The 16,619-nt window shown below is 34.6% G+C and overlaps 1 protein-coding gene across 5 annotated transcripts in view; it reads left to right on the forward strand.

The window, feature by feature from the left end:
• The window catches only part of FAM13A (family with sequence similarity 13 member A), a 196,013-nt gene that overhangs the window by 122,106 nt on the left and 57,288 nt on the right, over window positions 1–16,619 (forward strand). For 4 of the 5 annotated variants that reach the window (XM_074275303.1, XM_074275302.1, XM_074275298.1 and 1 more), the window contains 5 exons: window positions 2,327–2,540; window positions 3,095–3,233; window positions 5,059–5,140; window positions 13,001–13,215; window positions 14,820–14,903. In XM_074275303.1, the coding sequence (XP_074131404.1) occupies window positions 2,327–2,540; window positions 3,095–3,233; window positions 5,059–5,140; window positions 13,001–13,215; window positions 14,820–14,903 (734 nt within the window). Of the gene's footprint in view, window positions 1–2,326; window positions 2,541–3,094; window positions 3,234–5,058; window positions 5,141–12,997; window positions 13,216–14,819; window positions 14,904–16,619 lie in introns of all 5 variants that reach the window. The other variant, XM_074275299.1, reaches the window with a different exon arrangement.

Below are 16,619 nucleotides of genomic sequence, written 5' to 3' on the forward strand. Positions count from 1 at the left end.
TGAAGGGGTAGCTTACCTCAAAGACACAAAACACCGGATTGGATCCCAGAGATTGACTGTCTCCAAAACGCTTGAATATCTAGGACTGAGAAAGATGAATCTTTGTCAAAAGAGTTGCCCCATTCTGTGATCTACAGGGGCAAACTTTAAGACTAGCTTTGTCTCTTTTGGACTTACTTTTTTCTTTCCCCTGTTCATAAGTGTTGGTCAAAGTTTTCTAAATCTTGGGGGGGGGTAAGACTGTACTCTTACATAATCCTTACCCAATAAGAACTAGAAATGGCTCCTTTCAAACAGAGACACGTGGGATTTGCATGGCCATCAATATGTACTTTAAGAGGGCAAAGAACTAATGAAACATAGCATATGGTAGAGTGGCTCTGGATTCAGGGGACCTGGGCACAAATTATGACTTTAACATTTGCTACCTGTTTTACTTTGAGCAAGCAGTTTCCTCACCTTTAAAACAAAGTCCCTTTTTTCTATGGTCTTGTGATCCAATGACCCATCTTGGATGTAACCCTAATCAGTAGAAACTAGTCAGGAGGCCAGAGTCCTCTCAGCAATTTTGCAATAGGCACAATTACAAACTGAAATTACTTCTCATGTGTCTTTAGACAAAAGATCATACCCTGTAATTTCACCAAAACAATAAGACTTTTTTAATGAGCATCTCCGAACTCCTTTCAACTAATTTCTGTTTTATCCTTAGCCTAACTGTAACTTCTTTAAAAGTTACAAATTAAAAGTTGATAATTTTAACAGTAGTCCTGATAGGACTAAGCAGAAACAGATAAAACCAATAAATTAAGAACCTAGAACCAGAGAACCATCAGGACTCTTCAAAGAAAATTGACTTTCACAAGATTATGATCATTACACTTGTGTTTTGCATGATCCTTAGGACCATATCTTTCTTTCCTATATTTTTTTTCCTTTTTGATACATATTCTGTTATCCCAGTAAGTGGAAATATATTTGATTACCTTTTAATGTAAAAAACTATTTTTATTAAGACTTTTTATTAAGATTTACCTGGAGTCATGATATCTTATCATTTATTATTATATTTTGTTTTTGTAACATTTTTGTTGATATTTTGTTCATTAACCTCTTTGAATTATTGCTTTATAGTAAAACCATCCCTTGTAAGAAACCAGAGAAACCTTGTAAGAAATCTGAAATGAGACTTGTAGTGATTTTGTGTCTATGAATTCTCATGCTATGTTTGTCCCCATTTAGCGAACAGAACTTTCTAATCATGAGTTTTAGCTTCCAGCACCTTTACTAATAAAGATCCCTCTCTCCTGCACTGCTCTAATTACTCTCCCACACTTTCAAGTCATAAACAAAGGACACCTGACAACTTAAAGTCAAGATCAGTCACAGATGTTTATGAAAGTAATATTAAAAGTCTGGTAAATGTCATCTTCCAACAATATTGTAAAAACACACAATAAAGTAAAAGTAAAGTGGGACAGAATAGAGACTACCCTTTCCTCCTGTCTTGTTTTTCCTCAATATTCCTCCACCAGTTATGTTCCTCTCTGCTTGGTCATGCAGAGATTAACTCTAGGAGTTTGGGGTGGAGAGGGGGAAATGTATTTATCTTGATCACTGGCTTCCACAGTTGCACTGCTGCTCACATCTTGTGCTCACTTATGCATTTTTTCCTTGTGTCCCTCGTGAACTATAGTGGTCCTCTATTTAAAAGGACTAATCTTGTCTTTTAAAAGAGTTCTGCTCTCTAAATGTAAAGATAGCCTGAGTTAATTCAAAGGGACAATATCATTGCAAAACCAGACCCCATTGCATGAATTTGCTTTGGGTTTTTTTATACTTGTACAGTGTTAGTCATTGTATATATTACTTTTTGATTCTGCTTACTTTATTCTGAATCAGTTCATATGTCATCCCAAGCTTCTTTGAATTGTTCATATTAATTACTCATCTTAGTATAAAACTGTCCCATTATGTTCATATAAACACAATTTTGTTTAATCATTCCCTCATCTATTTTGTTTCTAATTTTTTTGCTACAATAAAAAGTGCTTCTGTGAGAATTTTGGACTTGAGAAAATGTGGGATTGATAAATTAATTTGGTTTGTGAAATACATTTTTAAAATCCTTTTTCTGAAAACAAGGAAAGGTAAGTGAAATCTATTAATCTTAAGAATAAATCAGGTTAGTAGTTACTGTATACCATCTCCTAAATTGAATAAGTTGTTTGAACAGGAACTTGTTTTAGGCAGACAAGGTAAACGTAACTTAGAAAATAAAATAATCTTAAAATAAAATGTAACTCGGTACCCTTTTTATTTTCAGAGCCTATTCCTACTTTGTCCTCATGGCAGTGTGACAGCATTGATTCAGATGAAGCCCGCCTCTCCCCACAAGCTGGGCGCCTGATTCGCCAGCTTCTAGATGAAGACAGTGATCCTATGCTGTCCCCTCGATTTTATGCTTATGGGCAGAGCCAGCAGTACCTGGATGACACGGAAGTGCCTCCTTCCCCCCCCAATTCACATCCTTTCATGAGGTATACTTTGGTTTACTGATGATCATATATATCATCTTCCCAGTATTAGGATGGGGATGCAGGTTTTTTCAAATGTAACTTGTCAGTATCAAACATGGAAATCTTCATTTCCTTGTATAGAAAAATGTTCTCCTATTGTTTCCCTTTCCCTAAATGAATCCCATAGGTCTCTCTCACACCATGAGATTGACCTCCTTTCCCCCATGAGAACATAGGTTTTATTAGAGTCATAATTCTTTAGAACCAGTTTGGAATGTGGCCAACAGTAATCATCAGAGCTTGATTTAAAAAACTCTATTCCCCAAAAGGGCATCCAAGCCAAAATGAGAAATAACCATCATGTCCTCTCTGAGACAGGGAAAAAAGTCATGAAAATGGCAATCATCTCCATTTAATAGTAGGAAATATGGTACCTAAGGCCGCACAGTTAATAATTAATTTCATTTCTTTCAAGGGAACAGAGAAAAGTAGAACTTTGAAATGAGTGGCACATGGCATGTACTATCCCTAAATTACGATACCCCAAATGTTACCCTTTTTCATGTTCCTAATAGGAGAAGGAGCTCTTCTTTGGGATCTTATGATGATGATCAAGAAGACTTAACACCTGCACAGCTAACTCGGCGGATTCAAAGCCTTAAAAAGAAGATCAGACGGTTTGAAGACAGATTTGAAGAAGAAAGAAAATACAAAGTAAGATTCTGCATTCTCTCTTTTCTCTACCTCCAATTCATTGTTGACATCAGTAAGATATAACAATAACAAAACTGGTAAGGCAGAATATCGGACTATTAATGGAAATTTTTAGCGAATTCTATTATAGAAAATCGATTTAAAAATGTATAGTATGTAGCTGCTCTTTCAACTGCCACTTAGACTGGTTGGTTTGGCCCCTAAAAGGTGGTTGCTTCTTTTCCCTTTAAAATTCTAGAGGTAGTCTTGAAGGATTGGGGATCAGTTTTCATCAGCCATAGTTTGAATCCTCCCTAACATACTTTCCTTCCATAATTTATCAGGTAGTCAAACTAAGTAATTTTTAGAAAGTAGTATCTACTAAGGCAGTATTATAAGAATAATTCATGTAAAATATCTGTCCAAATGTCTGTGACACATTCATCCATCGATAAATACAGAAACAAGGGAAAATGGATTAAAACTTAGACATGGCTCAATATGTTCTCCTTGGGAATGATGCAGATTTTCTTCTTTACTCCTTAATATGCCTTTACTGATCATATCCAGTCTGTAGTGAGGTACTAAAAAAAAATTGTCCCTTGCCATTTCTCTCATAGTGACCCCAGTCACAGATAATTTGGACCAAAGTCCAAATTCTTTGATCATCCAGAATTCACCAAGGCTTCTTCCACCTAAAATGATATAGAGTCCAAGGTATTATTTGCCACTAAGAAATTCCTTCTTTAATAATAAGGTTTTGTGGGACAGCTAGTTGGTATAGTGGATACGTCACCAGTCCTGAAGTCAGGGCTGAGTTCTTGAGTTCAAATCTAGCCTCAAACACTTAACACTTCCTAACTGTGTGACCCTGGTCATGTCATTTAACCTCAATTGCCTTAGCAAAAATAAATAATTAATTAATGATAAATAATAAGGTTTTATTAGAGATTTCCACCACTAAGCTCCTAGACACTCAAATCTCTGAATTCAAAATGGATTCTTGGTTTTATATAAGCTCCATGGGGTATAGTCAAGTCCCTCTTAACCCATCCTAAACAAATCCTAGCAGACTTATGACTTAACCCATTTGAAATGCCTTGATTAATCAGAAGTTTGAACTAAGTTCAGTTTGTTTGATGTGTGCTGTCATCTGACAAGGGTATCAAAGTGTTTTTTCTTGTAGGTTTCTTTAAGTGGGATGGGATGATCTGCTTGATTGAGTTAATCAACTCTCATATTTATTATTACATAATTTGCACAGTGTACAATACATTACACAATATATAATGCACCAGCATTTCCTAGGAAGTTTTCCTGAAAGCATCACAAATGGTGTAATGAGCTACAAGCTTTATTCCTTGTTAGTAAGAAGCCAAAACAGAAAAAGTAGTAAAAACATAATTTAATAAAAGCTCATATTTGGTTAAAACAATTTGAGATTTATAGAGTATACTCTCATTTAGTAATCATTAGGATAAACACAGGAAAGTGGCTGTCATGGGATTTTGATCTATACTTTGCTATTCCTTTAAATAGACCAAAATATTTAGAAACATAAGGCTAAAAATGATTTATAAAAGGAAGATAGTCATATAGAATGAGAAGCATAGTTCTAGAGAAGTAGATAAAAAGAATTATAAAATAATTATGTTAAGAGAAACTAGGTGAATCATCTCATTAAGATACCAGAAGAATCTCTTGTTGTCTTAGATTTAGTCACATATTAATTTCCTATATTATAAATGTACTTCAGCTTCATTTTCCTTTTTAAAATGCAGTGGATGAAACAAACAATTTTCTTTTCCCAATCTTGAAATATTAAATCTGGACTTTCTTATTTTAGCCTTCCCATAGTGACAAAGCAGCCAATCCAGAGGTACTGAAATGGACAAATGACCTTGCAAAATTCCGGAAGCAACTGAAAGGTAAAAGTTCAAAACTTGTAGCTACCCCTGCTGTGAAATCATGCTATTCACTCAATCTTAGGGGGAAAAATAAATATGTACCAGAGAATTAGAATACCTAAGAGATATTGCTAACATCTCTAACATGCATTCTTCTCCCCTCATTTTCCTAAGCAAGCTCAGTCACAGGAAAATGTAAGTCTGCTAAGATGATAAATTCTAAAGATGGCATATCATTTACTTAAATCTTTGTTAGGCACTTCTTTTAGGACCCTATTTCTGTGTCTTTTCTTGGTTATTCTGGTTTCTCAAGTATTGTGCTACTGTAATTAAAACTGTAGAAGGTCCCATCAAATTAGAAAAACTTTAAGTGATGTCTTATCTGTTTGATATCTAAGGACAAGCATTGTTTAGTTTGAAAGCACTCATTGCTGGGTTGGTCACTGGGTAATTTTTTTATTTTTTTATTTTTAGCTACAGCTATATTCAAAGATATTCTGTGTCAATAGAGGGAGTACATCAACAAAATATTGAAATAATAATAGGATATTTCACTCAGGGACAGCTAGATGGTGTAGTGGATAAAGCATTGACCCTGAAATCGGGAGGAGCTGAGTTCAAATTCAGCCTCAGATTCATAACACTTCCTAGCTGTGTGACCCTGGGCAAGTCACTTAATCCCAATTGCCTCATAAATAAATAAAATGAAATTCTATTGGGGAAAAAAAAAAAAAAGAAAGAAAGAAAAAAATAGTCTGAGCTAACCAAAGCTATCTCAGAAATTCATGTCAATGCAAATTCCTAACTAATCCAAGAGATTTTTTTTCCCGTCATTATCAAGAGTTCACATATCTGGGTTATTCATTCTAAGCCTTTCAACTCAATCCTACAATTAGCTTTTGCCTGAGAAGGAGAAATAGAGGAAAGACAACTGCTACATAACAAAATTAGTAATTTATGTCTATAAAAATTAGTTCTTTTTCATTCTTGTCTATCTTTTTTCTCTTTTTCTGCATTTGTGACATTTTTATACCCTTAATACATGGTCTATTTTTGTGAAAGTGCTGAGCATAGCTGAGATTACATACTTCTTTCCGCATCCATTCTGTATTCTCCAGAGCTCTGCCATATTAGACTTTCCTAAGATTCTATTCAGGTCTTTTCTTTGTTTTTAAAATTTATTTGTGGTTAGATTTATGTAGTTTTGAGAGGGATAAATTGAAGCTGCCACTATTAAGGTTTTACTATCTAGTTTCCCTTATAACTAACTCATTTAAATTTTCCTTTAAGAATTTAGATTCTCTGTCATTTAATTACATATATGTTTAATACTGCTATTAATTCGTTGAATATGGTATCTTTCAACAAATGTAATTTCCCTATTTATCTCTTTAATTTAGGTCTCTTATTTGCCTTTTTTCTGTTTTATTCTGAAATCATAATTAATACCCTTCAGCTTGAAGGTATAATAGATTCTACTCCAACTCTTTATTAAAATTCTGCATGCACCTCTCTGTTTCAAGTATGTTTCTTATAAATAAATATGATTGGATTCTGATTTATAATCCATCCTGACATCCTCTTCTGTTTCATAGATGAATCCAACCCTTTCATTTTCATAGTTATGATTGTTAATTGTATATTTTCCACCATGTTATTCTCACACTTTTCCTTCTTTCATTTTCTATCTCCTTTAAAAGTTTACTTTACTTCTAACTATTCTCTTCTTTAATCTACCCTTGTTTTTGTTTTCTCCTTTTCCCTTATTCTGTTTGATGAAATATATTTCTGTACTCAACTCTGCATGGAGGTATGTTTGTGTATTCTTCTTCCCTTCTTTAGCCAATTCCAGTGAGTGAAGTTTAAGCATCTGTTGTTTCTCCTCTCCACTTCTCTGTCCCTCCTATGTGAGATCATTTCCATTCATTTTTTTTTCTCATTTTCCCCCTCCTAAAAAAAAAAGAGAGAGAGGTTCATTCCTCTTCTCTTCCCTTTCCATTCTTCTTTTAAGATCGTTAAAACACAACACAACCATTCCCAGGCTTTCTGTCTAGTTATACTGCATCTGCAATTCTTCTTGATGACTGAGTTCTGATAGGATATAAAAAATATCCTCTTGAACACATGTATATCCCCATGTAAAAATGAGGACACATGTGTATCCCCATGTAAAAATATAAACAGGACTTCTGGGAGCCAAGATGGTGAAATAAGTATTAAGTCATTGTAATTCTTTGATATTCACCTCCAAACAACCATAAATATGTGCCTCCAAACAAATCCTGGAACAGCAAAAACTATTTAAAAGACAAGGTGAAACAATGTTAGCCCAAGAAACTTGAAAGATGGGCAAAAAAGGTCTGTCTCAGGTAAAGAGGGAGTGCAGTCCAGGACAGGAAATGTTCTGGCAAGCCATCAGCAAGCCCTACTTCAGCAAACCAGCCAGAGATCCTGTGCCCCAGTACAGTGGAGCAGACAAATACCAAAACCAGGACCCTCCCTCCCCATATACTTCAGCATAGCATAGGAACTGGCAGACTCTAGCTTGGAATACTCCACGTGTTTCAACATAGCTCCAGACAAACAGGAAAAGTCCAGAAGCAAGACTGCCATGTGCTTCAGCGTAGCCATGGAGAAATGCAGAAACACTCTACAAGCTTCAGCACATGCCAGTCACCACTACTAAGATTCCCCCCATGCAGCGCAGCACTAGGTAAGCTGCCAAACTCCTATGGTCTCCAGCAGTTCTACCCCCCTACCCTCTCTGTACAGCAACATATGAGAGTCCCACATGGGTCTCAGGGCAATATCAGTAAACAAACGGAGTTTGCAGCCAGTGGCACAAGAAGCCTAAGACAATGCCCCTTCCACTCTGAGAGCAGAGCTCAAATTAAAAAAAAAAAAAAAAAAAAAAAAAAAAAAAAGGCAAAAAAACAAACAAAAATATCTGATCATAAAAAGTTAAGGCAACAGGAAAGATCTTAGAAAAGGACAACAATGTCAAAACTCCCATGGCAAAGAAAAATGGTAAATGGTCTCAAACCCAGAAAGAACTCGTAGAAGAGCTCAAAAAAGGTTTTAAAAATCACGAGAGGTAGAAGAAAAACTGAGGAAAAAATAAGAGTAATGCAAAAAAAATTATGAAGTAAAGAGTTAACAACTTGGAAAAAGAAAACTGCATAAAAAGTTAGAATTGGCCAAATGGAAAAGGAGATTCAAAAATCCACTGAAGAAACTCTTTAAAAGTTAAAATTAGGCAAATAGAAGCTAATGATACTAAGACATTAAGAATAAAATTCAAAAGAAAGCAAAAATAGAATAAAATGTAAAACACTTCAGTGGAAAAAATAACTGACCTAGAAAAAAGATTCAGAAGAGAAAATGTCATAATCATTGGACTACCTGAAAGCTATGCATGGCATCTTTCAAGAAATTACAAAGGAAAATACTACCAATCACTTCTGGGAAGAGATGCTAAAAGAAAAACTCCAAGAAGCATTATAGTCAAATTATAGAGCATGGAAAAAATATCCCAAATGGCCAGAAATACTGGGGAACTCCAATCATGATTCCACAGGACTTAGTAATTGCAATATTAAGATTGGAGATATAATGGAACATATTCTTGAAGGTAAAGGAACTAGGACTACAATCAAGAATCATCCACCCAATGAAATTAAGCATAATATTCCAAGGCGGTGGGGGAGGCAGGGAGGGAAATGTTCATTCATTGAAATAGAATATCAAGCTTTTATAAGACCAAAATAGGAAAAAAAAATTAAGACCCAAAGATAGCCTTAAAAAGGAAAAGAAAACACTAGGAATTCAATAGAACTGAACTGTTTACATCTCTATATGGTAAGATGATAACTTGTAATTCTAGAATGAATATACATAGAGGGCATGGGTACAAGGTAAATGTGAGAGAATGACATAAATAACGATTGAGGGCTTAGGAAAAAAGTATATTGGGTGCAGAAAGAAGAGAGGGGTAGATTGAGATGAATTATTTCACATAAAGAGGTAGGAAAGACCTATTATAGTAGAGAACAAGATAGGATGGACAATAGGCATGACTTGAACCTTACTCTCATTAGTATTGGCTCAGAAAGAATGATAACACAATCAATTAAATACAGAAATCTATTTTACCAGACAGGAAAATAGGAAAGGAAGAGATTAAGTAAAGGTGGGATGGGGTTGAGAGAGAACTGACAAAAGAGAAGGCAGACCAGGGAAGGTACTAAACAGAAGTAAATCACTGGCAAGGAAGGAGAGTTTGAAAGGAGAGTGGAGGAAAAATAGTATAGAGGGAAACACACAGTTAGTGATCATATTCTAAATGTGGATGGGATGAAATCTCCCATAAAAAAATCCTATCCTATGTTATTTACAAGAAACACACTTGAAGCAAAAAGATGCACACAATGTAAAAAGGGCTGGAGCAGAATCTATTGTGCTTCAGCTGAAGAAAAAAAAAAGGTAGGGGATCCCAGACAAAGGAAAAGCAAAAACAAACCTAATTTTGAAAGATAAAGAAGAGAATTTTGCTAAAAGACATAATATGATGAATTAATATCGATACTAAATATGTATACCAAGTGCAATAATCTAAATTCTTAATGAAGTGAGTTACAGATTCATAACCGAACAAGAGACAGAAATGATTATGAAAATGTAAAATAGACAATTGTAATTATATTTAGTGTAATACTACAAATAAATCTAGTGCAACTAAAATTAGAAGGAAAGCAAATATCTGGGAAACTATCTTCATAGCAAATATCTCTGATAAGAGACTTATTTCTGAAATATATAGAGAAGTGAGTCAAATTTATAAGAATATAAGCCATTCCCCAATTGATAGTCAAAGGATATCAATAGGCAGATGAAGAAATAAAAATTATCTGTAACCATATGAAGTGCTCTATCTAAATCACTTTTGATTGGAGAAATCCCACTTCACACGTATCACATTGACTAATATGACAAAAAAAAGGACAAAGATAGAGATGGGAAAGTGTGGGAAAATTGGGATACTAATATACTGTTGGAGTTGTGAACAGATTCAGCCATTCTGAAGAGCAATTTGGAATTATGCCTAAAGGGCAATCCTTTGATCCAGCAATACTACAACTAGGTCTTTATTCCAAAGAGATCACAAAAAAAATGGAAAAGGACTCGGGTATAAAAATATTTATAGAAGTCCTTTTCATGATAGCAAAATATTGAAAGTTGAGGGGATACCCATCAATTGGGAAATGATTGAATAAGCTGGGCTATATGAATATGATAGAATACTATTGTGCAAAAAGAAATGATAGACAGGTTTCTGAAACACTGCAGAGATTTTTATGAACTGATACAAAGTAAAATGAGTAGAACCAGGAAAACGTTGTAGATGGTTTCAGCAACATTTGTATTATAAATTCTGAATGAGTGAGCCCTTCTAGGCAATATATAAATGAGATGACAAATACAAAGGATTTAGAAAAGAAAATGTTATCCATATCCAGAGAAGGAACAGGTAGACTCTTTAAGTGGCAGAACAAACCATACTTTTTTCACTTTATTCTTTTTGTGGCTTTTTCCTTTTGGTCTATTTCTTCTTTCACAGCTGTGACCAATATAGAAGTAACCTACATCACATTGCTTACTATTTTAGGAAGAGGAGAAGGAAGGGAAGGAGAAAGGAAAAATTTGAAAGTAAAAATCTTGAAAATATGAATGCTTTTGATATGAATATTTGATATGAATATAAATATGAATGAAATTATCTTGACATGCTATTGGGAGAAATATTATTAAAATATAGAGATCTTATCTTTGATCTTTTATGACGGCTCACTCATGTTTAACTTTTTATTCTTTTCTTAATTTCTGTGTTTGCATTTCAGATTTTCTATGCCACTATTGTCTTTTTGTCAGGAAAGCTTGGAAATATTCTCATTAAAAATCTCATTAAAATTTTTTTTCACCTGTAGGATTGTGTTCATTTTTTCTGGGTAAATCATTCTTGTCTTTAAACCTAGATCTTTTGCTTTCTAGAATTTCACATTGAGTTCTTTGCTCCTTTGATAGTGTTGGCTTGTATGGTCCTGATCGTGACTATTTGAGTACTTGAATTCTTTCTTTCTGGTTGGTGGCAGAATTTTTTCTTTGAATTGAGAGCTTTGGATTTTTTATATAATATTGCTTGGAGTTTCATTTTGGGAGTTCCTTTAGGAAATCCCCATTGAATTCTTTCTATTTACTCACTGCTACTAAAAGATCTGTAGAGTTTTCTTTTATAATTTCTTGAAATATGATATATGATCTTTCTTTTCTGGTCATGGCTTTTCGAAAGTCCATTAAATTATCTGTCTTCAACTTATTTTCCAGGTCAGTTGTTTCTTCTATGAGGCATAAATCAATTTTCTTCTATTTTTCTAGTCTTCTGGCTTTCTTTTGATATTTCTTGATGTCTCTATTTGGTCAATTCTAATTTTCACAGATTTATTTTCTTGGATAGGGTTTTGTTCCCCATGTTCCAAGCTATTTTTGAAATAAACATTTATAAAGTATGTACTGTATGCCAAGCTTTACCCTAATCCCCCAGGATACAAAAAGAAACAAATGACAGTGTAATGCAAATAAATTATCTTTATTTTTTCTTCTCTTTAGCTTTTATTTCTTTTCCCATTTTTCTTCTACCACTCTCATTTGGTTTTAAAATCATTTTTAGCTTTAAAAGAAATCTTGCTTGATAAACTCTTCAGAAATTCCCATTGAATTTGTGTCCATACTATATTTTTGAGATTTCTCAGAAACGTTTAGAGTCATTCTCTTCTTCTAGTTTCATCAAACTACCCTCTCACCATAACAGCTCCTTATGGTGGGATTTTTTTTTTTTTTTTTTTTTTTTTTTTTTTCCTCATTTTTATATCCTAATTCTTTACTTTGGACTTTTCTCTTAGAATTCTGCTCTGCAAATTGCTGGGAGGAATGTTTGAGCTAAACTTTTGGTCTCTTCAATTCTTCGGCTACTTTCTTGAATTATTGAGAATTGTACTATTCCAAGATCTAAGGGGGACAGTTTAGGTTGGTGACCTGGAAATTTTTAATGGTTCCAGATTAATGTGACCTGGGGCAAAGTCTTCTCACTAACTTCCTGGTTTAAGCTTTGCCAGTTCCTAAATTAGCTTTGGGTTTCAGCAAGAGAAACTATTGCTTTGGCCCCTAACTGGAGATTCTAATATGTTTCTGCTGGATTCATTCCTCTCAGCCCTTGAGGAAGTTCTATAGGTTCAGAGCAGTTGGACTGCAAGTTTCCCCTTTTGTCTGGTATTCCTGCTTTAGGTATTTTACTGCAGATTTCATACAAAGCCACATGTTGGAACCCAGTTTTTGTTTTGCTTCTGGGGTCAGAATCACATAGCTATAGTTTGCTTCTTGACTTGTTCCTCATTCATTCCTCAGTCTTAGGACCCAGGACCCTTCTGCCATCCCTAGGTACAGTTTCCCTCCTCAGTTCACTAGGAACGTGTTTCCAAGAAATGGCAGAACTGTAAGATAGTACCTATTTTTATAATATTCATTAGTTCAAGGATCTTTCCTCTTTCAGTTCTTGGGTGCTGGGATACTGTGCATTCTTGGCCAGATGTCATCTCCAATGTCTGCAAACTTCTCTGCCTACCTTCCTATGCTGATCTGCATTGGAAAAAAATTAATTGCTGTAATTTTTTTGGATTTCCAAATTGGGATCATTTCCAGGTCATATATAACATATGTCATGGGTCTTTTTTTAAGTTTTACGGAAAAGGTATGATGGGGAGCTGGGATGTACTTCTTCCTATTACTCTAACATCTTGACTCTGCCTCTCACTGCTTTTTTCTAAGTAGAGTCAAAATTAAAGTTATCTGAAGAAGAACTGGTTCCCCAGATGCGGCAGCGGAGCAATACACTCCCCAAAAGTTTTGGCTCTCAGTTGGAGAAGGAAGATAAGAAACGAGAGTTAGATAAAGCAATGAAACCTACTATTGAAGCTACCCTGGAATCTATTCAGAAGAAACTAAAAGAGAAGCGGAGAGAGACCAACCATCCTGAGGACATTAAGGTATGGGAGTGAGGGAGTTAAAAAAAAAAATCATATTTTTATTCAAAAATGTGCATTGAGCCCCCACTATATAGCCTTAGCATTGGAGTTCTGCAGTACCCTATGAAGCAGAGCCTTAAATTCTGGGCCCTTAAAAATGTGGTAGATATAACAACTATATATCACAGATACTAAGTAGAGAATGATTATTCATATATCACATAAATGTTCTATACAAGCTAATATATAGCCTAATCCTCCATATTGGACTGTGATTTGAGAACAGTGACTTATCTTTTTATCTTTCTTTATATTCCTAATACTTAGCATAGTCATTATTGATATTAGTTGATTTTAATGATTATTAGAGAAAAAGCAAAATCAGCAATTTGTATTCTAGATTTTGTACAAAGGAATTCATTGGGTTAAGTGAAGTAGCATGTTGTAGTCAAAAGATCTCTCCTTTGAAGTGGACATGAACCAGAATTCTACCTTTGAAACTACCTCTCTGAATTTGAGCAAGTCACTTAACCTCCATAAATTTCATTTTCCTTATCTGTAAAATGAGAAGTCTGATCTAGATCATCCCTTTGAAGTCTAGGTCAATTTATTCAATTTTGTATTTGTGTTACCACTCAATTGATGATTCTCTGTGATAAAATAAGTGCAATCAAAACTCTTAGACCTAAGCAGAATCATTCCTGTTTAGAAATAAAATATTACCTTAAGGCAAAATAGCTTGTCACAGATACTCCATTCTTCAATATAATGTGGAGATATTTTCAGTAGTTAATTAGTTACTTCAATCACATCCTCTTCATGACTCCATTTTTCCTGCTTATAACACCAGTGCTCTATCTGCTTACCACCTAACTCTCAGAACTCAATAGCTATTTATTATTGATGGTAATAATGTAATGATAATGTATTCTGACAGATTTGTTCAAAGGGTCCTTAGTAGCCAATTCTAGAATTAGCTGTAGGACAAGGGAACCAATGGCATAATAAGCATTTCAAGTTTTTATTTGAAGAAGTAACTTTTTTTTTTTATTAATTTTATAATTATAAAAATTTTTTTGACAGGACATATGCATGAGTAATTTTTTTATAACATTATCCCTTGTATTCATTTTTCCAAATTTTCCCCTCCTTCCCTCTCCTAGATGACAGGTAATCCCATACATTTTACATGTGTTACAGTATAACCTAGATACAATATATGTGTGTAAATCCAATTTTCTTGTTGCATGTTAAGAATTGGATTCCAAAGGTATAAGTAACCTGGATAGAAAGACAGTATTGCTAACAATTTACATTCACTTCCCAGTGTTCCTTCTCTGGGTGTAGTTGTTTCTGTCCATCATTGATCAACTGGAAGTGGGTTGGATCTTCTTTATGTTGAAGATATCCACTTCCATCAGAAGATAGCTTCATACAGTATTGTTGTTGAAGTGTATAGTGATCCTCTGGCTCTTCTCATTTCACTCAGCACCAGTTCATGCAAGTTTCTCCAAACCTTTCTGTATTCATCCTGCTGGTCATTTCTTACAGAGCAATAATATTCCATAACTGAAGAAGTAATTTAAATAAAATATTATTTTTTCTTTTCTTTCTCCACTACATAGGACATGACCAGAGAGCAGATTGCTATTGAGAAAGTGGCTCTACAGAAATCTTTGTTGTATTATGAGAGCATCCATGGAAGACCGGTATGTAAGCTACTCTATCTTTTCGGTTTGGCAGAAACTTCTTGGTTTGCAAAATGAAATTGCTTTGCCCTAGATTCAAGAAAGGTTCATTCCACTTTTGATATATATCACTTATATGACTCTGGGGAAATCACTTCATCTCTTGGTAGAGGAGTTGTTGACTTGCATTGATAAAAGGTGATTCCTCCTCCAAAAAATAAATCCCTAGAACAGTAAATTTTAAAAAAATTGTGTCTTCATTGGAATTAACCAAACTTTTATTCTAGGAGGGATTTTCACAGCCTAATAAAGGTTATGACCTAAAAAAGGCCATCCCAAAGATTCCAAAGAAAAATCACTTTTCAAATAAAATTTGGTAATAGGATGATTCTCTCTCCCTTAATGAAAATCAAAAAGCAGTGGGATTGGCTGGGAAGCTCTGCATTGGCAGTCTGTAATTAGCTTGGTCAACTCAACTGTCTCATTTTCTTTATTATTACTTGTAAAATAAAAGGATTAAGCCAGACGATCCATGATCCCTACCGATGAGAAGGTCTAGTTAATGAATCTTTAAATTGATACAGTAGCTACAATTGCCTTTTTTGAGATAATGATCCATTCTTCGTACCATTTTGAACTTCCATATATATGGTCATATTATTCTCTACCAAAAATACTTTCTGACTTACTTTTGCCTGTTGAGTAAACAACAGACTCTTGGCATTCAAGATCTTCATGCAATCTGGCATCATTCTTTCTATCTTTCCTGTCTTTTTTCCTATTACCACAACTTCCTCTACCCTATTCCCATGTCCTTCCTGAAGCTGGGTTTTGGCTAAATCTGGAGAACTGAAAATGGCCTTTATAAGTCCTTTACTTTTCTTTCTTCTGGCTTTTGTTCAGATTGTTCTCTAGACATAGAATGCCCTTTCCTTCTTACCTGTCTGTTAAAATCCTACCCATCCTTTAAAGCTCAACTCAAGTGCTACAATCCCTAGGAAGACTTCCCTGATCCTTCTTGGTAGCAATGATCTTTTCCTCCCCTTAAGCCTTTTATTCTCCAAAGCACAGAGACATCATTATTTTTTTTTTTATTAGAGTTACTCTGTATGAATCATATTCTCCTATTAGGTTATTATCAGGTGTGTCAGGGCAAGAGCCATATCTTATCAACATGCTCTCTTCCCCATTACCACACGTGTTCTACATATAGTATGAACTTAAAATTCTTAACTATAGTTTAATTCATTAATTTCTGATAGATTTTAAGCAGGGATTTCTGTAAAGGGCTGAAACTGAATAGGTGCACTGGAATCAGACAACTGAGCACTGAAGGCTAATTATCTATTGGGCAATACTCTATTAGCATATGATTGGAAAAATGGTCCTTCTCACTATTCTGTGCTGGCTAGATCTTTTTGGTGTATACAGAGAATTGTAGGAGGGATTAGGGAGTGGTGTAAGACAAGCCAAAGTCACTTTGGAGGTGAATGGAAGAGAAGGGAGGTTGTGGAGAGCTTGTGGTAGTCTTGTCTATCATCTTTACTTCTCCCCCTAAAGACCAAAGACTTTGACTGATCCTGACTCTGGCTGATCCTGATCTAATTCAGACTTCACAGATTTCCTTTTTCTTTTTTATAACAGGAGACATTTTTTTTCACTAAAGTAACAAGTTTAATTTGTTTCATTCATTAACTGTCAATTGTATTCTCAGTGTTTCCCTAGGTATTCTAAGAC

Source organism: Sminthopsis crassicaudata, chromosome 6 (assembly GCF_048593235.1).
Source record: "Sminthopsis crassicaudata isolate SCR6 chromosome 6, ASM4859323v1, whole genome shotgun sequence".
Classification (NCBI taxonomy): domain Eukaryota; kingdom Metazoa; phylum Chordata; class Mammalia; order Dasyuromorphia; family Dasyuridae; genus Sminthopsis; species Sminthopsis crassicaudata.